General features: G+C 46.1%; 2 protein-coding genes across 5 annotated transcripts in view; one reads left to right on the plus strand and one right to left on the minus strand.

Moving 5' to 3' along the window:
• Positions 1 to 14,744, minus strand: part of Coa8 (cytochrome c oxidase assembly factor 8) — a 35,994-nt gene extending 21,250 nt beyond the window's left edge. Inside the window, exon 1 of the mRNA XM_048431375.3 lies at positions 14,576 to 14,744. Within this exon, the coding sequence (XP_048287332.1) occupies positions 14,576 to 14,698 (123 nt within the window). The 5' untranslated portion in view covers positions 14,699 to 14,744. The remainder of the gene's footprint in view (positions 1 to 14,575) is intronic.
• Positions 14,745 to 14,810: 66 nt separating this feature from the next.
• Bag5 (BAG cochaperone 5) lies at positions 14,811 to 19,935 on the plus strand. Of its 4 annotated transcripts, none has more exons than XM_048431372.3 (2): positions 14,811 to 14,923; positions 16,487 to 19,935. In XM_048431372.3, exon 2 carries the CDS (start codon positions 16,512 to 16,514, stop codon positions 17,853 to 17,855), a length of 1,344 nt encoding a protein of 447 aa, XP_048287329.1. In that variant the 5' UTR covers positions 14,811 to 14,923; positions 16,487 to 16,511; the 3' UTR covers positions 17,856 to 19,935. The 4 variants fall into 4 exon arrangements, with proteins under 4 accessions (XP_048287329.1, XP_048287330.1, XP_048287331.1 ...); XM_048431373.3 differs by having other exon boundaries at positions 14,812 to 14,954; XM_048431374.3 differs by lacking the exon at positions 14,811 to 14,923 and adding an exon at positions 15,092 to 15,279.
• The last annotated feature ends 2,728 nt before the right edge of the window (positions 19,936 to 22,663 follow it).

The raw sequence follows: 22,663 nt of genomic DNA on the forward strand, positions 1-22,663 counted from the left end.
CATCAATTGTGTTGTGTTCTTGTATAGCTCTAATGGCTGGTTTCCGCCATCTGTAATATCTTGTAATATTGTCCTCAGAAATATGGGCTCTGGAAGCAGCAGGAATGTTAATTTGGGTATTCCATTGCTGCAATAGGTCACGGCCCCATAAATTCACTGCAATATTTGCTACATATGGCCTGAGTTTTCCTATTTGTCCGTCTGGACCTATACAATTGACCCATCTCGTGCTTTGTCTTACTCGAGATAGGGTTCCAATGCCTAAGAACTGAATATCTACCTCCTGAAGAGGCCAATGCGGATGCCAAGACTCTGGTGTAATGATACTTACATCCGCACCTGTGTCCAGTAAGCCAGTAATAAGTTTGCCATTTACACACACTCTTAGCTGTGGCCTTTGTTCATTTATAGAAGTCTGCCAGAATATTCGTTTACTTTGTCCTCTTAGATTTCTTGATTCATTCACCACATTTAACTCATCCTTCAGGCCGTTATTGCTTTTAACAGCAGGCATGGGGCATTCTAATTTCCCTGAAGAGGCATGTTCTCTGCAGTGATCGGAAATGACTGGACCACATTTGCCATGGGGGCCTTCGAGAGGCCCCCTATTGAGTTTCCCGATGGCAACGGGTTGCCCTGTTTATCTCTTGTTGACCTACACTCATTCGTCCAATGCCTGCCCTTTCCACATCTCCTACATAAACCTGAAGGCTGAGTCCTCCTATTCCTGTTATTCCTAGAAGAGGCATTATTCCTGGACTTCCATTGTCTGCAGTCCCTTTTCATGTGTCCCATTTTGCCACAATGAAAGCATTTTGTAATCTGATGTCTCCTTTTACCTTTGGAAATTGCTTCTTGTACCCATGTTTCATTGCCATAATCAAATGTATCAACATTCATTGTATGTAAAACCCATTCGTCCAAAGGCGCTGATCTGAGCTTTAAAGGCCCCAGGATCCTTTTGCATTCTACATTGGCATTCTCATAAGCCAAAGACTCAATTACTATATTTCTTGCTTCTGGATCAGGTATCCCTATTTGTACAGCCTTAGTTAGTCGTTGCAAAAAGTCACTAAAGGGTTCTCTCTGACCCTGTTTGACCCTGACATACGATTCTACTCTCTGACCTGAGTCTTGAACCCTGTCCCAGGCCCTTAGAGCTGCTGTAGCACATATGGATAAAATGTTTTCATCATAAAGAGCTTGTTCCTGAGGATCAGAGTAAGGTCCTTCCCCTAGAATTTGATCTAGAGAAACCTCAATTCCTTTCGCTGATTCTTGTTGTTGTAAAAGTCTGGCCTCTTGTTTGACTAGGCATTTGAAATGCCATAAAGGTCCGTTCTCAAGGACAGCTGATGTGAGCTGGTTCCAATCTTTAGGGGTGGCCCTGTTGCTCAGAGCCCAGGATTTTAACATCTCCCTAACAAAGGATGAATGTAGTCCATAATTCACAATTGCTTGTTTAAATTCTTTCAGATCATTCATACGTATAGGCTCCCATGTATGTTCTTTAACGACCTTAGGGTTTTTGGAGCCAGTTATCTTTTCTGATGTTATTACTGGAAAGGCAGGTATAACTCTATGTAGACTGAGAGTTTTTTGAGGTGAAGGTTGCCTTTCTACCTTTTGCTCCTGTTCATCAGAGTCTATGATTTCCTCAATCTTATTAAATCTGCTCACCATTGCCTTCTGTAAGTCCTGAATCTCCTGTCCAGTATTATGCTCCAAAGCCTTCATTAACGATTCTAAGGCATGGAGCTTGTCCGTCAGAGACACGATATCCTCCTTGGACATAATCCTCATGGCATGTACTGTGCCTTCTTGTATGGAAATCCTGTCAATTAATCTATCATACCCTTTTGATAAAGTCCGATTTTCACATTCAATGGTTATAATCCTCTCAGCTAATGTTTCAGCACTTACAGTCATGGACTGGAGGTTATGCGTCATTTTGGTTGTCCCCTCCTCCAGGGCAGTGACGCTCCCTTCTAAAGAAGCAATATCAGACTGTACCTTCTTGATATTTTGGCCAGTTGACCGAGTCATATCAAACAAAGATCTATTCTCCTCCTTGAGAACTCCAAACTCTGATCTAGTCTCCTGCTTGAAAACTCCAAACTCTGATCTAGTTTCCTCCTTGAAATCTCCAAACTCTTTTTTGAGGAGGTTGGTATCAGTCTGAATTGTTCTTAAGGTTTTAATCTCTGCCCTCAGCATTGTAGATTCAGTCTGTAAGGACTGTATCTTTCTTATAAAATAGCCAAACACCAGAAAAGCAACAGATCCCAGGAATAACAAAGTAAGAGGAATATCTGAGACATCCTTCAGAATATCCTCCATAGCGCAACTGAAAAAACCATTGAACTTTTGGATAGTAATATTTTCCGACATTTTCAATCAAAGGAAATTGTACTTGTATGTATGTATGTATGTATTTATTTTCAACCGAAAAGAAAAATCTTACCTGTAATGACCGTTGCCTGCCAGTAGGAGGTGGGGTGCACCTGAATCCACGTGGCAGTGGTGTTGATTGAGGAAGTAAACTCTAGAATATATACACTCAAATCCAGAGGTTAAATCCACAGATCACAAAAGGTCAGAGAGCTTCTAGTGGCCAATAAACAAGGCAATAAACAAGGCCCTGCTGCTCTGTTCAACCGGATGCAGAGGGTCGTGACACAGCCACTGCGCTGTTGCTAAAGAGGCCTAGTGCTTTGGGCCCCGTGTCCCTGTGCTGGGATTAAGGGTCAAGCTGCTTTCAGCACTCCTAATCAGTTATGGGTTTCAAACAGCTTGCTGGAACTTCAAAGGGAGCTTGCGCTGTGAGCTCTTTGACTCACGTTGCAAGGAGAAACTTAAAAATCCGTGCCGAACAGGGCAAAGTAAGCCGGCAGAGACTGTCCGGACCTGTGTATCCTGGGAGGCCGAGCTGGGGGTGGGGGGGTGGGGCGGTTCTTAAACCAAACGCTGGGCGCCAATTATTAACGAATCAATCCCACACCAGTTATGTTTTAAGGGGTTATTTATTTGGCGGGGGGTAAAACTTACATACACCATAAACCGTCAGGAAGGGAGCCTAGTCGCTGGAGCAGGAGCCGGGAGCAACAGCCGAGACCGAGCACCGGAACCAAGAGCCGGAACCAAGAGAGCCTATTCCGGATATGCTTCTCTTTTTAAAAGAGAAATATACCACGCCCCAGTGGGCTGGTATTTCAGCAGCTATTGGCTGACGAAGCGGAAGTCGCTCCCCGCTGCACTGTGGGCTCGTATTTCAGCGACTATTGGTTGAGGCAGCGGAAGTTACTCCCACAACACTGTGTACAGGTGGAGGAGCCATCTCCCCATCCCAGGCTGAACTTACATCGACCACACGTCACATATGGTAGTTTTAGATGAGGCGGCATCAACACATTCGATGTTCTAAGTAGCAATCAGAAGTCTGCCAGGTGTCTTCCTCGATTACTTTCCATACCTAATTACTTGAAATGGGACTGCTCACTGAACCTGAAACTCACCAAATGTGCTCAACTGGCTGCCAGTCTCCATGGCCCCACTCAGCACCAGGATCATGGACAGGCTGGGTTTTCACACAGCTGCTGGGGATTCAGACCCATCTTCCTGCTGGTATGGCACATCTCTCTAGCATTCCAAAGACTTTCTCCCCCCTCCCTTTCTTTTTTCAAGACAGGGTTTCTCTGAAGCTTTGAAGCTTGTCCTGGAACTTCTGTAGACCAGGCTGGCCTCAAACACACAGAAATTTACCTGCCTCTGTCTCCCAAGTGCTGGTATTAAAGGTGTGCACCACCACTGCCCGGCTCCCCTTTCTTCATGTTTTTGTGTGTGGTATGTGTACATGTGGGTGCACATGTGTGCATTGTGCATGCAGAGGCCCAAGGGTGGCACTGGGTGTCTTCCCTTACTGCTCTCGCCTTGTAAACTGAAGCGGGGTCCCTCACTGAACTTGAAGCTCGGCTTCAGCTATTCTGGAGAGCCAGCTTCTTACTCCAGGGATTGTTCTGCTTCCCACATGCTGGGATTACACACAAGTAGTCATACTCATTCAGATTTACATGGAGTTCAGGGATCAGAATTCTGATCCTCAGACTTCGGCAGCGAGCACTCCTCCACTGAGCCATCTCCTCAAGCCAGGCTTAACTGAGACTACTCCACCACACATGGCCATTTTGGGTGAGGTAGAACAAAACAGCATGTTCAGTGAGTCAAAAGTTGAGCATGTTCTTCATATCTCCAGTTCTTGGGATCCCAAGGCACTAGCCCTGGAGCATCTCTGGGTCCACCCACAAAGACTCAAAGGCTGGGATTGCAGGCAATTAGATGGGTCCAGGGTCTTGAGTTCAAATGTCTCAGGAAGCTGAAGATGCAGGCAGGTCAGTGCTAGCGGGAGCAGTAGAAAGCTAAGCTTGGCCAAAGGAGACAGGGAAGGCAAGGGACTGGTGAAGTGCTAACCCCACCACTGCTGCTGAAGACTGCCAGATGCTTCAGGAAACTAGTACAGTCCATACCCTAGAGCCCATGCTGCCCTTCTACTACTGGTGCAAGGGTTTCATTTTGCACTTCCTGCTTAGAGCTTCAAACCCTTACTAGGAGCATTTTCACAAGCTAGAAGCATGTTCTTTTCTTCTCACAGACTCTGTTCACATCAGCAAATGTGGAAAAGCCACCCCATGTGCACCTTTAACCCAGTACTCAGGAGGTTAGAGGCAAGAATTATTCCAGGCCAGCCCGATCTACACAGCTAGTTTCCAAGCCAGCTAAGGATATACAGTGAGATACTGTCTCAAAAATAAAGGGCTGCCCCAGCAAGCACACTTCTCCTGTCGCGCACAGCACAGTAAGCCTACAGAGCGGCCAGCAGGGCAGTGGCTTCTCCAGACAGATCTACTGGCGTAAGATCACCCGCTTCCACAGATGAACCTGTGTAAGAAAAGTTCCAGGCATCCAGTTTTGCACATCACCTTGAGAGATTTTTATCTTTGACTATGATGGGTTAATTTCTCTGCTTTTGCTACATGAAAATACTTGTGTCTTTGTTCACCATGCAGGAGCTATTAGGAAAGAAAGCAAGAGGCTTGGGGGAGGGGAAAAACCCTTTTGTAAAAGAAGTCTCCCTTTGTAGAGTGAATAATTACTGTAATTTAAGTTCTTACAGTGTAAGAACATAATGCCTAGCTTCCTGAAACGTGGACAGGAGGGCTGTGCGTGGGAGGGGAGACTCCTCCTGGGCCATGTACCCTGCAGGGAGTCAGACAAGAATCCAAGAGGCAGCCAGCCTAACAGTTCTGCCCTCTGTTTCTTACTCCCTCCTCTCACAGCCCAAAGCCACAGTGGGAGATGAGACAACAGAGTCCACATGTGCCAGCGGCTTCCTGCTTTACAAGGCTCCTCTGGGAGCTCAAAGCTATCAGTGGATTTAGGCTCCCCAGTCCCCTACTATATGAAGAAAGGTGCTACATGAAATCAGCTGGGCAGTGGCGGCGCACGCCTTAATCCCAACACTCAGGGGGCAGAAGCAGGAGGATCTCTGTGACTTCGAGGTCAGCCTGGTCTATAGAGTTCTAGGACAGGCTCCAAAGCTACATAGAGAAACCCTGTCTCAAAAAAGCAAAAAACAAACAAACAAATGAAAAACCCTAGCAAACCAAAAAAAGCAACACAAAGCCTAGCCCATCAGACATGCAAAGGTTTATTTATTTATTTGTTATGTATGCAGTGTTCTGTCAACATGTATCCCTGCAGGCCAGAAGAGGGCACCAGATCTCATTACAGATGGTTGTGAGCCACCATGTGGTTGCTGGGAATTGAACTCAGGACATCTGGAAGAGCAGCCAGTGCTCTTAACCTCTTAGCCATCTCTCCAGCCCCCCACGCAAAGGTTTAATACTAAAAAAAGCAAGTCACAGAACCTATCTTGACAGCCATCTGCAAGAGGAAGCAGACATTAGGAGCATAGCAGGAGTCTCCTACCTGGAGTCCTCCAGTCTACTGCTTTCTTACCTGTGTCTTTCCTACCATCTCCAGATCCAAGGTCTGCTTCGCAGGTAGGCACTGCGGTGCTGTCTGTCTTGAGATTGCTACTGATATAATGACACACCATGACCAAAATCAACTTGGGTTTATTTCATTCACAGTCCATACAGCAGCTCATTATCAATAGCAGTGAGGGCAGAAACCAGGAACCTGAGACAGAAGCTGATGCAGAGGCGCACAGAAGGATGCTACTTACAGGCTTGCTACACATGGCTTACTCAACCTGCTTTCTTACAGAACCCAGGACCACGACCACCAGCACAGGAATGGCCACACCTATGGCTGGTGTTATTACTTTGGGACACTTTAAGAACTAACCACGCCCACCCCAGCCTTTTTGGACCTCCCCCGCAGCCATTTTCTCTCTGGTGTGTGTGTGTGCGCGCGCGCGTGTGCGTGTCTTTGTTCTCTCTATGTTTGTCTATGTTTTTCTTTCTTTAAGTAATAAATGTCTAGCTTTATGTATAGCCTTATGTCCATTTACTCTGCCGTCCACCGCATCCAGCCCATCCAGCCGCCTGACTCTGCCGCTCGCCCAGGGACCCTGACTCCCTGGCTGCATGGCGCTGCCACTTGCAGCTGCTCCGCGAGCTGCCCGGGACATCCCACCATGGTATTATTTTTAAAAAAGAACAATATTGGTACCAAAACCCGGGACTGGAGAGATTCACCCGCCAACGGCCAGGGTTCCAGCTTTACCTTTCGTCCAGGACTCTGACCACCAACTTCCGGGATTGAATCGGACCCAGGGCCTTCCTCAACACCGTCAACTGCCTGGACTCCTTCCTACAAACAACACCGGCTTCTAATTTTAAGTTTCCTCACTCCAGCCAGCTTATCTGAGCCTTTTTAACCCGGGATTGACTGGTCCTCCCGGTGTTTCTGGGCTCGGGGAGGGGTACTTCTCTGCCCTGTCGCTGGCGTCCATTACGGCTTGCATCCTGTTAAACCCGTGCATTCCCTCATCTGGAGGCCCGGGGCTTCCAGTCTCCTTCTTCCTCTTTATTTCAGTCTTTTCTTCCTTCCTACCTTTCTCGCAGACGTAATTGGCTGATCTGGTTCGGCCTTTAGCATCCCACATGGGCACTTGGACGCCTGGGCACATGGTTTTGGATGTTCGCTTGCATCTCACCTAAACGGGGAGCCCTTCCCCATAGGCTCGAGATGCCACGGTTTTTGAGGGATTTTCACAGTCTTGACCTGGGAAAGCAAGTCATACCAGCCTATGCGGGTTTTTCACGATTCAACAACCAGGCGGCCCCCGGCTTTTAAAATTCCCGCGGCTTTCCATTCAAACTACAACATGTGGCCGCCGCCATGTTCACTGGGGTCAGGTGACTTTATCAATAGAATCACTGAGAGCCAGATCACGCGACCAAGCTTTCTCATTCTTATGTATGTCCTGCCTTTCCTCTCCCCCTCTTCGGTGTTCTCATTAACTCTGATTACAGGTGATTTGCATAGTGACGTGCTTTCTGATAGGGCCCATCAGAAACATACACTTTGCCTAATTCCTGTTCTCTATGTATAATGATTGTTCATTTTCATCTCGTTTCAGACTACAAAATCATAAACTGGTATGGACTTTTAAGCTGTTTTCTACCATTGTCAGTTCTGTCACTAATCTTAATGTTACAAACAGTTTTTTTTCTTTCTGTCTGTCTTTTAACAAATGTGGATCTTACCTATTAAGAGTCAATACAGTCAAACTCAAACCCAATCTTCCAGACAGATTCTATACTGCAGCTACACCTAATAATCAGCCCTCAACTGCTCAGAGATCTGGGGAATGTGATATTTAAATGTTTAATTATTTAAAAAACTTTTCATAACAAAAAGAGACAGGTTGGCTCCTAGCAAACACTCTGTTTCCTCCGAGAAGACATAAGACAAACCGTCACTGACCAACGTTCATCTGCAGTTTGCTTCGACTGCCAAGTGCTGACCATTGGGCAAAAACTGCCTATCACCTAAACTGGAGACCTCCAAACGTGGACAAAATCACTGGAATCGACAGTCTAGCTGCCCAGGGTCAAGATAGGCCTGTCTTCCTAAAGATTTCTTAGTCCACAGAGTCTTCAAAAGCCTGGCAGGCTCTACATTAAACAACAAAGGTCAAATACAACCTTCAGCGACCAGGGAGGACCAAAGAGTAGCTCTGGGTGCCAACCAAGTAAGTTCTCTGACATTTTTTAATCAGTAACTCAAGTAAAATCTTATCCTTCTCAAAGATCTCTGACAGTCTGATAGCTGAGAGGTTTTGCCAGGTTGTCTCACCAAATAAAAATACTTTTCATTATAATTTCTGTTTTTACAAACCCAAGGAGTTCTTAATACAATATATATGTCTAAAACTTCTGTTTTTCTTATAAGTTCCAGGGAGCCAAATTAAAAAACCCATCATGTAACCCATCTGTAAACAGGTCAGATACAAACCTCTCAATTCCCTGGTCCTAAAAATTTTTTTTCTCAATTTAACTTTGTCCTCTGTTCTGCCAATACCCTAACCAGGTCCAAGGGACACCAGACATTTCCATGCCACAGACACCTGTCCTGTCGGGAACAGAGACCAACTATGCCAAGATGTGACCAGCACCCAGCTTCTCTCGGATCTCCCCGCCCAAAGACGACGCCCACAAATCAGCCGGAAGCAGTCTTGAGAATTCGCCGCCCCAATTCCTTCAACCTGTAATGTCTAACCTTCTACTTTTTATTATAAAAAGGATCCGGGAATGTTATTACTTTGGGACACTTTAAGAACTAACCACACCCACCCCAGCCTTTTTGGACCTCCCCCGCAGCCATCTTCTCTCTGGTGTGTGTGTGTGTGTGTATGTGTCTTTGTTCTCTCTATGTTTGTCTATGTTTTTCTTTCTTTAAGTAATAAATGTCTAGCTTTATGTATAGCCTTATGTCCATTTACTCTTCCGTCCACCGCATCCAGCCACCTGACTCTGCCGCTCGCCCGGGGACCCTGATTCCCCGGCCGCATGGCGCTGCCACTTGCAGCTGCTCCGCGAGCTGCCCGGGACATCCCACCATGGTATTATTTTTAAAAAAGAACAATAGCTGAGCCCTCCCCCATCAATCACTAATTACTTAAGGCTGATCTTAGGGATGCACTTCCTTAACTGAGGTTCCCTCCTCTCATTTGACCTTAGTTTTATTAAGGGGACATAAAGCTATCCAGCACACTGTCTGTCTAAGGATCTTATTGGTGGGTTTCTGCAACTCCCAATTCCTCTTAAAAGTTAGGCACCCTGGAAGCGCTCTCCTCGAGGGGCCCAGTCTCAAGCTACAGATTCAGTAAACTCCTTTTTGCAATGATCCACATTGGGGGGGGGGGGGCGGGAGGATTCAGCCTGTTTTTCCTGTATGGCCACCTACAAACACTGAGGAACGCGAATTACTGTATGAAGCCCTGCCTAAGTATTCTGTGCCTCTGGTACCTCAGGGAACCACACAGGAAACACCAGCCATTACAAACACAAGGCTCCAATGGGCATGGCTTTCAGAACTGCAGAGGTGGCTTCATCAAGCGCCCCATCTGCGTCCATATGCAGTACCTCGAGTTGCCCTTTGTTATTCCAAAAAATATCAAAATGGCCTGTTCTTTGAAAACTCAGGCCAAAGGTCTGGAATGTTTTCTTGGTTGCAAAAAAGTTTAAACCACAATAAACAAACTCCATAATAAGAAAAGGTAGGCTGCTTTGCTTTTGGGTTTTGTTTTGTTTTGGTTTGGTTTTGTTTTGTTTTTTAAGTCAGAGTTAAGCCCTGGCTGTTGTGTGTTGTGGAACTCACTCTGTAGACCAGGCTGGCCTCAAACTCAGAGATCCACTTGCCTCTGCCTCCTGAGTGCTGGGAATAAAGGTGTGTACCACCACTGTCCAACAACATTTTATGAAGTTAAAAGTGACTTTTTTTCTTGAGAAAAGATGTCATGTAACCTCAGAATTCTATGTAGCTGAGGCTAGCTTTGAACCGTTTCTTCCACTTCAGCTTCCAGAGTGATAGGATTATGGGCATGATCCACCATGCCAGGCTGACTAAGTTTTGAGGAATGCCACAGCAGTAATGGTATATCATGTCAGGAGGCCATGGTTCCAGCAGTGACAACAGGCCTGTTCATGTACAATTATTCATTTTTTTCTTGTGTAAATGACGTAATAGTGTAAATGTCCTATACCTCATTAAACTTTTGCCCTCTGACTGAAGAGATGGCTTGGTTATCAAGAGTACTTAGCTCCTCTTCCAGAAGACCCAAGTTCAATTCCCAGCACCCATATGAGGGCTGTGATAGTCTGAATGTAATTGGTCTCCATAATCTCATAGGGTGTAGCACTATTAGGAGGTGAGGCTTTGTTGGAATAAGTATGGTCTTGTTGGAAGAAGTGTGTAACTGTGGAGGCAGGCTTTGGGGTACATTGTTTCCGGAGGCTGTTTATTCGTCCGGCTGCCCTGACCTAGATAATCACATAAAAGCTATATTATTTGCAATACTGTTTGGCCAATAGCTTAATCATATTTCTAGCTAGTTCTTACATCTTAAATCAATCCATTTCTATTAATCTGTACATCAACACAAGGTCATGGCTTACCGGCAAGGTTCCACCATCTGTCTCCTCAGGCGGCTACCCTACCTGGTATCTCACTGACTCCACCTACTCTATGGATCTTTACCAGCCTGGCTATATTCTGTTAAGCCACTGGCCAAAGCAGCTTCTTTATTAACCAATGGTATATAGAGGGGAATCCCACAACACCTCCCCTTTTCTGACAAAATAAAAAGGAAGGTTTTAACTTTAGCATAGTAAAATTACATATAACAAAACAGGTATCAAGCAAGAATTACAGTTATGGGGTTGGAGAGATGGCACAGAGGTTAAGAGCACTGGCTGCTCTTCCAAAAGTTCTGAGTTCAATTCCCAGCAACCACAAGGTAGCTCACAACCATCCAAGATGAGATCTGATGCCCTCTTCCGTCCTGCAGGCATATAGAACACTGTATACATAATAAATAAATCTTTAAAAAAAAGAATTACAGTTACAATACTTTTATCTTTTATTGTAACTAAGGAAAACTAAACTATCTATTCTTCAACACCATCAAAGACCACAGGATACAATATTACCTAAGTTAGCAGGAAGTGCATTGTAAGCAACTTCCAAAAACTCTAGAATTGACAGACATCTCACTGCCTGGACAGTCACCCAAAGTTCTTCTGTACCGTTGGGGCATCCATCAGCCTACAGGCCCACAGTATACAGTAGACTTTCCCACAAAGCAGGAAATTTCAAAGACAAGTTCCGCCTACATTGGCAGTTTGTCAGTCACTTTCTTCTGTGTTCTGCAGAATGTCTAGAAGACTCTATCATGAAGCAGGAACCCTGAAGTACCGTCTCACCTTCAGGCAAGTTCAGCAGTTATTTTTCTGTGGGTTCCATTTGTCCAGTTCATACAGCATAACATCAAACAGTCCAGGCAAGAGCAGTTTCTTGCCCAAATGGCTAGCAAACTCCATAAGGATCTTCTTCAATGCCCATCATCCTCTTGAAGGAGATTGGTGCTCCCAGGAGTAAATGTGTCTCATTATCATAAAAGTTCTTAAAACATTTTAAATGCCATATTCTGCAGGTCTCTGAAAGATTTGAAAAGTACCTATCTAAATGAAACATATATATGTATCTAGAAAACCTAACTAACATGACTACAAGCTTAACTATTATATTTCTTAATTATATATTACATTTTTTAAATGAGCTGCACAAACACAGTACCTTAATCAAGAGCAGAAATAAATATAATAACAAAATTGATCTTAAAGTTGTATCAAACCAAGATCCATATCTATGCAAAGTATTGATTTCTATATCAGTGTATGTGTATACATGTATATGTATCTATCTATCTATATAGATAGATAGATAGATACATATATATGCTCAAGCCATGCCTAGTATGAGTTCACTTCCTGTTGCCTGCACAAGATGCAGAACTCTCAGCTACCTCTCCAGCACCAAATCCGCCTGCTCACCACCATGTCCCACCATGATGATAACAGGCTGAATCTCTGAACTGTGAGCCACCCTATTAAATGTGGCTTTAAATGTTCCTCTGTAAGACTTGCTGTAGTCATGGTGTCTCTTCACAGCAACAGAGACCCTAACTAAGATAGGGGCTGACTGTCATCTGTAACTCCAGTTCCAGAGGATTCAACACACTACTCTAGCCTCTACAGACTCTGCATGCACAAACATAGACACAAGTAAAACACCTAGACACATAAATTACCTCCTAGCAGGGCATGGTGATGTACACCTTTATTACCAGCACTCAGGAGGCAGAGGCAGGTGGCTCTCTGAGTTTGGGACTAGCCTGGTCTACATAATGAGTTCCAGGACAGCTGGGGCCACACAGAGAAACCCTGTCTCAACAACCAACAACAACAACAAAAACAAACAAAACTCCAAACAAAACACAACAAAAATCACCCTTAAAAATAACCGGGGCTGCTGATGTGGCTCAGTCCTTAGCACTGTGCAACATCTCCTGATGGACACCATAATCACAGTACTGGAAAGATGGAGGCAGAGATGAGGAGGTCAAGGTCATCCTCAGCTACACAGCAAGTCTAAGGTCAACCTGACCTGGAATACACAAGACTGCGCACACACAAAGACAAAACTAAAAAGCAAAGAGATCAGAAATGAAGTTATACACTGGTCCCAAATGTGGGTCTCTTTAAAGTAAGACAGCTAAAGAAAAATATGCAGAATAAGCTAGTATAGGATTTATTTAATTGAAGAAAAGGTTTGCAATGTTCCTTTTTAAAATGTTGTTTGTTTTTGATTTTTCAAAACAGAGTCTCCTTGTGTAGATCTTGCTCTGTAGAGCAGGCTGGCCTCAACCTCAGCCATCCACCTGCCTCTGCCTCTGCCTCCCAAGTGCTGGGATTAAAGTCACACCACCATCCCAGCCACAATGTTACTTTTTAGACTTGCTATTTACAGAGTGTCTTTGCAAGGCAACCTCCATCTTACAAGCACTCAATAGTTCAGGAAACAAGAAATGTAGTAAGACATAAACTGCCCTTAGGCAAAACGTTTCTTTTGTGCTACCTAATATTTATCATAATGGGACATTTTGATCCTAAAAAAGCACAGCACCGACAGTCAGTGTATAATCGGCAAGTTCTGGCTCGTAGTCAGCTCCCCTAGCTGGTCATCTCGATCCAGGCTTCCACGTGACTACAAAAGGCTCAAGCGATATCTTGAGGAATATTTACCCTGAGGAATATTTACTTTTTGTTTGCTTTGTTTTGTTTGAGACAGGGTCTCACTCTATGGAGACCAGCCTGCCTTGTGAGGTAAAGGGGTTCAGTCCCCACACCCCACACACCCCTAGCAAGACTCTTCAAAGACTTCTCCTTGCTGACCTTTTTCCCAGCATCAGTTCACCAGATAGGCTAGGGAGGTCAGGCAAGGTGGCTCAGAGGGTAAAAGCATTCCATGTGAGGGCCTGAGTTCCACTCTTGGAGCCTACCATGGAAGGAGTGATAGGTCTCCAGAAAGGTGTCCTCTCAACTCCTGAGTACACATATCACACGCAATTTAAAAACAAACAAACAAAAACAGTAAATGAATGAATGCCAGGGAACCTCTCACCCTGAGAAAGCTCTTGGCTTAGTTACATTTTCCCTCCCGAAGCATGTTCTGACATCTACTTTATTCTTTCTGCTCAAGGACTAAAATTCTGATTTCTAGAGACAGAAGTAAAGGATTGCTTGTTTCTTGTGCCAGAGAACTGAGCCAGCCGCCAAGAGCCTAGGCAACAAATCTAAACTGTAGACTAGACAGAACTTCAAAGCCGCAGTAATGATAAAAGCGTGCTAAGAAACACAGCGTAACAGAAATGAAAATTCACACAGCAGGCACATTTTGAAATTTTTAATTATCTCCCTTTTTTTCCTGTTCTCCCTTAATTACTGCTTAAACAAAGCTCTCCAGACTCTGTTATTAGCAAGATGGCAAATGAAGCGTTAGTAGCCATGTGCCCTGTTTAATGTTTTATCTGAAGCTTTAGTCAACATTTTCATCTGACTGATAGACTCAAGACATAGGCCTCTTTTAAACAAAACGTCCACTCTCAAAGAAGTGCAAATGATTAAAAAGAAAACAAAAAGAAAAAAAAAAAGAAAAACAAAAAACCCAACCTGCTGCCTTTCTTGTTGCAGACATACACTGTGGGATCTTGGACGTTACGTGCATATTTGCAAACATCGTCAAGTTTACAAAAGTCGGAGCTACCGTTTTAAGACGAATACTAATCTTCGTAACGAAGCGGGAATGAGAAAATGCACACTTCAAGAGTCGAGTAAATATAAACAGTAATTAACTTCGGGAAAAAGCAAGGTTCGCACTCTCCATAGCGGGTCCGCTCCAAAGATTAGCCCGCGGGGTAGATGCAGGCGTCGCGGGGGATGCTCAGGCCTCCCTCCCTGCCAGCGTCCCCGGGCGTCCCGCTTACCCGGCTGGACGCAGCATCCCTGCGCTCCGTCCCGCGTTCATGGGCCAGCCGACCAACGCCGCCGGAGAAAGTACGGCAGAGATACAGACAAATCGCTTCGCTTCCGGGCCGCAAGGCAGCCATGGCCCCAGCGCACTAGATTGCGCGACGCACGTCAGAATCGCGACAGTGGAAAGGTCGGCTTTACGGCAGCGCGCAAAGGCTGCGGCGAGGCCAATCGTGCACTTTCCCTGAGAGAAAGGCCGCGGCGGCGGGTGTCTGACGGGACGCGGCGAGGCGGAGTTTTCCCCGGGCTCGGAGCTGTGTGGCCGGGTCCGCGAGGGCGGTGGCAGCGCCGCGGAAGCGAAGGTGAAGAAGTGCGATGGCGCGGGCCGCACAGGTGAGCGCAGCGCGGGGGCGCGAGCTTCGTTCTCCCCGATCGGGCGCTTCGCCGCCCCCGCCCCGCGCCAGCCCCGCGCCCATTGTGAGGTCAGGCGGCGGCGCGTCGGACCCGGCCGAGACGCCCCGGAGCGGCCGCCGCGGCCAGTAGCTGCCGCCGCCTCCGCCGGCCCCTTCACCGGCCGCCCGGGTCAGACCTAGCCGGGAAGGGCGAGGGGGGATGCCGCTGGGGGCCCCGCTCCGGTGCCGCTCCCCGTGACGGGCCGATCTCCCACCTCGCCGCCCTCAGCGGCAGCCAAGACCGCCGCCACGCACTCCTCGCCGGGGTAAAGCGCTGCGAGGGCCGGGCCCGGACGCTCCCCAGGGGCTGACTGAATTCGGTGGCCTGCCCGCCGGAAGTGAGCTGTCCGACGGACACCTCAGAGCGTGGGAAACGCTCTAAGCAAGCTTACGGGGAGGCGAGTGACCGAGATCATCGCAGTCACGTTTTTGCGGGGGCGGGGGATTGGAGTCGGGGGCGAACCTGGAAGTTGCTTAGTTCCCTTTCCGAAAAGAAGGTTGGCCCCTGGCAGAATAGTGGTCCTGTGGGTTTCCACAAGGGCACCCTGCCGGTTCCGTAACCTAGTTTAGGATGCCGAGATCCGAGGAAACGGTGTTGCTGTTAACCTGATGGTCAGGCTAGGATGAAAGTGTCTGCAGCTCACTTTCTTGTTAGAGTTCACAGGCCAGACATCTACCCCACACTGGACCCTGAGTGACTTCTGCCTGTTCTGAAAACCCCTGCCATGGTCCCCTGTATTCGGTTTGCTTTTGATTCATTGTCTCGCTAAGTAGCACAGGCTGACCTTAAACTCTCCCTCTGTCTCCCTCGTACCAGGCATGTAGGCATGCGCCAGCACTCCCAGCTTGGTTTGTTTTGCTCCTGTTAACTGCTTTTTACGAGAGAGAGTTGACAAGTCACATCTCTTTCCTCTTTCTTTTAAATCTATATGATGACAAAACCTTTTGTCTGTGTGATTTGGTACATGCCCAGGTGCCATAGTTCACCTCACCCCATCATTTTTGTGGTGTCCTCTACTATGTTTTTTAGGCTTTTTTTTTTTTTGTTTTTTAGGTTTTGGTTTTTTTTTTTTTTTTTTTTTTTTTTTTTTTTTGTCCTGAAGCTCCTCAGTCAGTCTAGGCTAGCTAGCCAGTGAACCACGGGGATCCAGCTATCTCTGTCTCCCTGGCACTGGTCGTAAAAGTATTGCATGGCTTTTATATTTTATTTTACGTGCATTGGTGTTTTGCCTGCATGTATGTGTGTGCCTGTAGAGACCAAAAAAGGGGAATCAGATCCCATGGAACTGGAGTTACAGGTGGCTGTGAGCCGCCATTTGGGTGCCGGGAATTGAACCTAGTTAAGTCTCTCTTAGTATCCGCATTGTTGTCTAAGTTCTCTGGGGAAAAGTGTGCCTTTTAAAAGCGAGTTTAGAATGGGTTGATCTAATTATCCTGCAGAGACCGTAATGAGTTACTCTTGCTGTCTTTCAGTGCTTGTGAAACCGAACACAGAAGTATGGATATGGGAAACCAACACCCTGCTATTAGTAGGCTTCAGGAGATCCAAAGGGAAGTAAAGAATATAGAGCAGCAAGTGGTTGGCTTCAGTGGCCTGTCGGATGACAAGAATTACAAGAAACTGGAGAGGATTCTGACAAAACAGCTTTTTGAAATAGACTCTGTAGATACAGAAGGGAAAGGAGACATTCAGCAAGCTAGGAAGAGGGCAGCACAGGAGACAGAACGCCTTCTCAAAGAGCTGGAGCAGAATGCAAACCACCCACACCGCATTGAAATCCAGAACATCTTTAAGGAAGCACAGGCCCTTGTGAAAGAAAAGATTGTGCCCTTTTACAGTGGAGGCAACTGTGTGACTGACGAGTTTGAGGAAGGCATCCAGGACGTCATTCTGAGACTGACACGTGTTAAAACTGGAGGGAAGATCTCTTTGAGGAAAGCAAGGTACCACACACTAACCAAGATCTGTGCAGTGCAAGAGATTATTGAAGACTGCGTGAAGAAGCAGCCTTCCCTGCCACTCTCTGAGGATGCGCATCCTTCTGTTGCCAAGATTAATTCTGTGATGTGTGAAGTGAACAAGGCCAGAGGCACTCTGATCGCACTTCTGATGGGCGTGGACAGTACTGAGACTTGCAGGCACTTATCGTGTGTGCTGTCAGGGTTGATTGCTGATCTAGATGCTTTGGATGTGTGTGGGCATACAGAGATCAGGAATTATCGGAGGGAGGTGGTGGAAGATATCAACAAATTACTGAAATATCTAGATTTAGAAGAGGAAGCTGACAATACACATGCATTTGACCTGGGACAGAACCATTCCATTCTAAAAATAGAAAAGGTCCTCAAGAGGATGAGAGAAATAAAGAATGAACTTCTGCAGGCACAGACACCTCCTGAATTATACCTGAGCTCCAAGACAGAACTTCAGGGCTTGATCGGACAGCTAGATGAAGTGAGTCTTGAAAAAAACCCCTGCATCCGGGAAGCCAGGAGAAGAGCTGTGATTGAAGTACAGACCCTGATCACGTACCTGGACCTGAAGGAAGCACTCGAGAAGAGGAGGCTGTTCCCTTGCGAGGAGACCGCCCCCAACAAGGCTGTGTGGGGTGTCCTTGGAAACCTGTCAGAGATCCAGGGCGAAGTCCTCTCATTTGGTGGAAACCGAACTGATAAGAACTACATCCGTCTGGAAGAGCTGCTGACCAAACAGTTGCTGGCCCTGGACGCTGTTGACCCCCAGGGAGAAGAGAAGTGTAAGGCTTCAAGGAAACAGGCTGTGAAGCTGGCCCAGAACATCCTCAGCTACCTTGATCTGAAGTCCGACGAGTGGGAGTACTGATGGACCAGAACCTACCTGATCTTGCTGGTTCGCACTTTATCTTCTTTTAGAGAGCTTTCAGCTCATGGAGCCTAAATGTAATTTCTATGTGCATATTCAATCTCAGTATTTATGATTTAATCAAATTATATTCAGTATTTCTGCTGCTTTTGATGTTGCAAAACAAATATCATTATAGCACATTAACTTTTCATCTGGCTCATTATCCTGGTTTGTGTTGATTTTGTGTGTTTTTAATGGGAACATGAAAAGGGCAGCATTCCTCATTTTTAAACGGGTTGTGCAAGCATTAAATGCAGAATTTGAGAGTCTAACTCTAGGTAAACTTAGGGGCTGAATGGGAATAAAATCCAAGTACAAAAATAGTACAGAGATGTTTTATTATGTAAACAGAACTGGGCCTTTTTTAAGTTACAAGGCTTGTTTGGTCCTTCCTCATCTTATGGGGAGGGGTTTTTGTTGTGATGGTTTGTTTTTTTCATAAACATTTTTGTTCAGCAAAAATTGTTCCCTTATGCTTTTCATTTTAAAGGCGGGGAATCTTGTGTACAACACAAAAAATTAATGAGACCTAACAACCAAAAATTTGAGACTGCTTGAGAAAGGGAAAAAATCATCAGTTATTCAGTACCTTCAAGTTACTTTTGCTTGTGAGATCTTACCTAAAATTCTCCTTCTTAGTTAATAAGGATAGTGAACATTTAAATGAAGGCAGTGGACCATTAGAGAACCATTGCTGTCTCCCCGTAACTGGAGGATGAAACCTGTTGTGACCATGTCAGGTCCTAAGCTGATGAGGAACGTCTGTCTGTAGCATAAATGAGATGGGTTCCTTTGTTGGTCACAGCTGTGAAATAGAATGCCTGTTAAACATGACATCATTTACACCATGATACCAGAGACTGGTGGTAATCTTGGGGGACGGGTCTCTGCAGCTGTCAATGGTAACTGCTGCTGGTACCCCAAATATCACCTGTACCTAGTTGGAGTGAGGCTGTGGGGTACCTGATGATATTGACATAAGGACTCCTCTTTTGCTGCCTGAAAATTCATTAGAACCTGTTGGGTATATAAAGGGTTTTATTATTTGGTTTTTTTTTCCTTCTGTGTGTTTCTGTGAATATTTTCTACGTGTCCGACATTATGGTTATCTATTAATGCAGATAAAGAATCCCCAGAATTCTGCAGCACCTTCTCAGTATGGTGCCAGCACCGTTACTAACAAACCCCATGCCATGTCCCATTTCATTACACGACCCTCTGACAGCCAACCTCAGCGCACTGTCTCATAGAACAAACAGTAGGTCCCCGGGGCTTCTGGCAGTGAGTCCTCCCCACTAAAGTCCCTAAAACCCTCCATTTGGCCAAAGCCGTGTGATTACTGGTCCTCTGCGTCATGGCTTTAGAACATCCTTCAGGTCTGACTGCAGGTTTTTAAACAGCTCTTTGGGGAATCAGTACATGAAAGTCCCTTCAGGTGCACCTTTCCCAGGGTTACTTAATTCTTTAACTTTGTTTCTGAGGGTTACAGGGCAGTCTTTCTGCTCAAAGTGTCCATTGTCCTGTTGAAGCAGGTTTTTGTCTCTAAAGTGGTTTTCTGTGACCTGCCAAGACACCCCACACTGCTGAGCTTGGAGCCCCGCTAAGCACAGGAAGCGCCTCCCCGCTCAGTGGGATTCCACATGGATACTTTTGCTCCTGGAGGTGGTGGGATAGACTTCAGCTCCTGTTACAGTTCCTTGGGCCCAATTATCTCATATAAAGAACACTAGCAAAGTTCAGACTGATTGCCTGTCCCTGTTGGGACCCACGTGTGTCGCTGTGGCCGCTTCCTGGACTTTTTTAACTTGGGCTCTCCACTGTAGCAGTTCCATGATCATATGTGAAGAGACTGCAGCAAGCGAGGCCTTTATCAGCATTAAACCATGTCATCCCTGCTTCTGAAAAGAAAGAAATACCTGGGAATACTCACTATCTTTCCTGAGGTTCGGGTAGCTTTGCCTTCAGTTCATTCTTTGTCCACCTAGATGAGTCTTATGACAAAGTCGATTTAAATAAATGGAACAAATGTGTCTACTCAGTTCAGTTTAATGTTTTATTTTGCTTTTTAAAATGCCTATAGGTTAGCTGTAATGAAGTTCAACCAGTTTTTCTCATTTGTAAATTTGTTTTCTGTTTCAATTTGAAGCTGGTTTTGAACTCCTGACCTGCCTGTCACACTTGACTTCTTGCTACTTTAATGCAACGTCCCTGGGTTGTTTTTTGGTTTTCTGAACCTCAGTTATTCTGTACATGCAAATTGGTTTTGGGGTGTTTTTGTTGTTGGTGGTGTTGGTTTTGTTTTTTGGTTTTTTTTTTTGTTTTTGTTTTTTGAGAGTTTCACTATGTAACCCTGGCCTGTTCACACTTGCTATGATCCTTCTGCCTCAACCTTGAAAATTACCAGTGTATGCCACCAGAGCTGACCGTAAAGGCTGTGCCATTTTTAACTGATTGGATTATTTTCCTTAATTGCCTAAATGGACTAGAGAGATGGCTCAGTGGTTAAGAGCACTGACTGCTTCTCCAAAGGACCTGAGTTCAATTCCCAGCACCCACATGGCAGCTCACAACTGTCTGTAACTCTAGTTTCAGGGGATCGAACATCCATGGCAAAACACCAGAGCACACAAAATAAGAATAAATAATGCAGAAACATCTCCCCGCGGTTTTGATGCACGATCTGCAATCCAGAAGTGTTTCCAGTACACTAGTTCCCACCTCATCACTATTGACCGTGTGACTATTGTATTAGGGTGTCTAAAATAGTATTTTCTTGACAGAAACATTAGCTTACCCCTCCCTTAATTGTTACTGAAATAAACCAAAGCTCTTAGCTCTACTTGCTATGGAAAAAGGATATGAGTCCAAAGTGTGTGTTGTGTTCTCTGCTGGCCGCTACCTACCTTCTGCCTGTTCCCTCATGTTCTGTGTGACTTTGGGGAGGAACCCTTTATGCCCTGGTGAGCCAGGCAACTCCTTAAGAGTTAACCATAGTATTGTATGGAGGTAAGGGTCTTGCTAGGTCCCTAGACCCCAGGGCTTATGATGTTCCTGGCTTCTTTGTTAGACAGGAGTTGACCTTGCAGAAATGAGAAGATCACAGATCTGTACTAGAAAGATCTTCCTGAGGTAGATCATCCTCAAAAAGAAAGCTCAGCCTGTCTGTGCCCCCCAAACACATGCCACATCCTCTCTACCAGTGGAGAATGGGCTCTGATCTTGGCCCAGGTTGAGGGCTATTCTGTCTAGAATCAGACAGCTATACAGTAGTGGTTCTCAACCTTCCTAATGCTGTGACCCTTTATTACAGGTCTTCATGTTGTGGTGACCCCCCAGCCATAAGATTATTTTTGTTGCTACTTCATAACTAATTTTGCTACCGTTATGAACCGTGGTATAAATATCTGATAGGCTGCCCCGCAAAAGTGTCATTTGACCCCAAAAGGAGTTGAGACATCACAGGTTGAGAACCACTGCTCTAGGCGCTAAAGGATGGAATTGGCCACCTCAGGATCTGACAAGCCCAGATCTGGAAGCTCAGCAGCCCCACAGGACAGTTGAGCATGGCACAAGAGTTTCCTGTAGCAGGGTAACACCCAGGCAAGCTTGTGCAGGCCCCAGTCCAGTCCTGGAAGCAGCACTGGGTTCCACCCTTCCTGGTTGGGACGTGTCTAAAGCCATCTATTTCCCATGCTATAATTAGATCCTTTCCTGGTTAAGCTACCATTACCTTCCTATGGGCCAGGTGCCATGCAGTGTTTCACTTGCATTCTAAGTTAGAACCTCCTGCTGCAGGTTTAGTCCTATCCGTAGATGGTCACCCAGTCACATGACCAGTAGGAAGGCAGGACAGTGAAGTGCAGATCTATATAAATTAATTTACCTGGGGCAGGGTGGTGGTGGTGCACACCTTTAGAAGCAGGTGGGATCTGTTGGATTCAGGGCCAGCCTGATCTACAGAGTGACTTTCAGGACAACATAAAGAAACCCTATCCCAAAAGAACAACAAATTTACCCGGGAAGTCAGAGCAATGGCTAGTGTGTAGTCAGTCCCCAAGAGAGGATGATTCCACCAACTTAAGGCACCGCCTGGCTGTCTGTCAGAACTGGCGAGGGAGCTGAGGGTTGGACACCACTCCAGTAAGTCAGGGTTCATGTCGCTGTCCTGCCTCTGCCACAGCTAGGGTTCTTGCTGAGCCTCTTAAACTTGGGCTGCTGGAGGGTCAGTCGGTGTCACACTTCAGGGTGAGGGGCCAACTGCGGTGTCACATGGCGCCCAGCTGTTGAGTTCCTTTCAGAGTCAAGAGTGCTGTGTCTTGCCTGCTGTCTATTGTCTTCCAGCCGTGAGTCCCACCTGCAGAAGTTACCCCAACGTGAAGTTCGCGTCTGACTACTCAGGACGCATGGACCTTTCCAGATGGGCCTCAGGCTGCCCATCCATCCTACTGACCTTCATGTTTCATGGCTCATTTCACTGGGTACAGAAAAACTCTGAATACTTAGGCATTTCCCAAAGCTGCCTGCTTCCCACGTGAAGGTTGCTGGTTGTCTCCCAGCTCACACTCTGCAGTGCAGTCCCTTGAGGTCCTAAGACATGACCTGGGTAGCTAGTCCTGAGTGAGCAGAAGTGAGAGTCAATGGACAGCCAGCCTGTTTGTAGCCTGGGCCCTGTTGCTTTATCCCACACTGCCTCTTCCATCTCGGCCTGGTGGTGTCTCTGCCTTCACCAGTCTAGTACTGGCTTGCTTGTCCCTGGCCATGCTGCC

This window comes from Myodes glareolus, chromosome 11 (assembly GCF_982192425.1).
Source record: "Myodes glareolus chromosome 11, mMyoGla1.1, whole genome shotgun sequence".
In the NCBI taxonomy this organism is placed as follows: Eukaryota; Metazoa; Chordata; class Mammalia; order Rodentia; family Cricetidae; genus Myodes; species Myodes glareolus.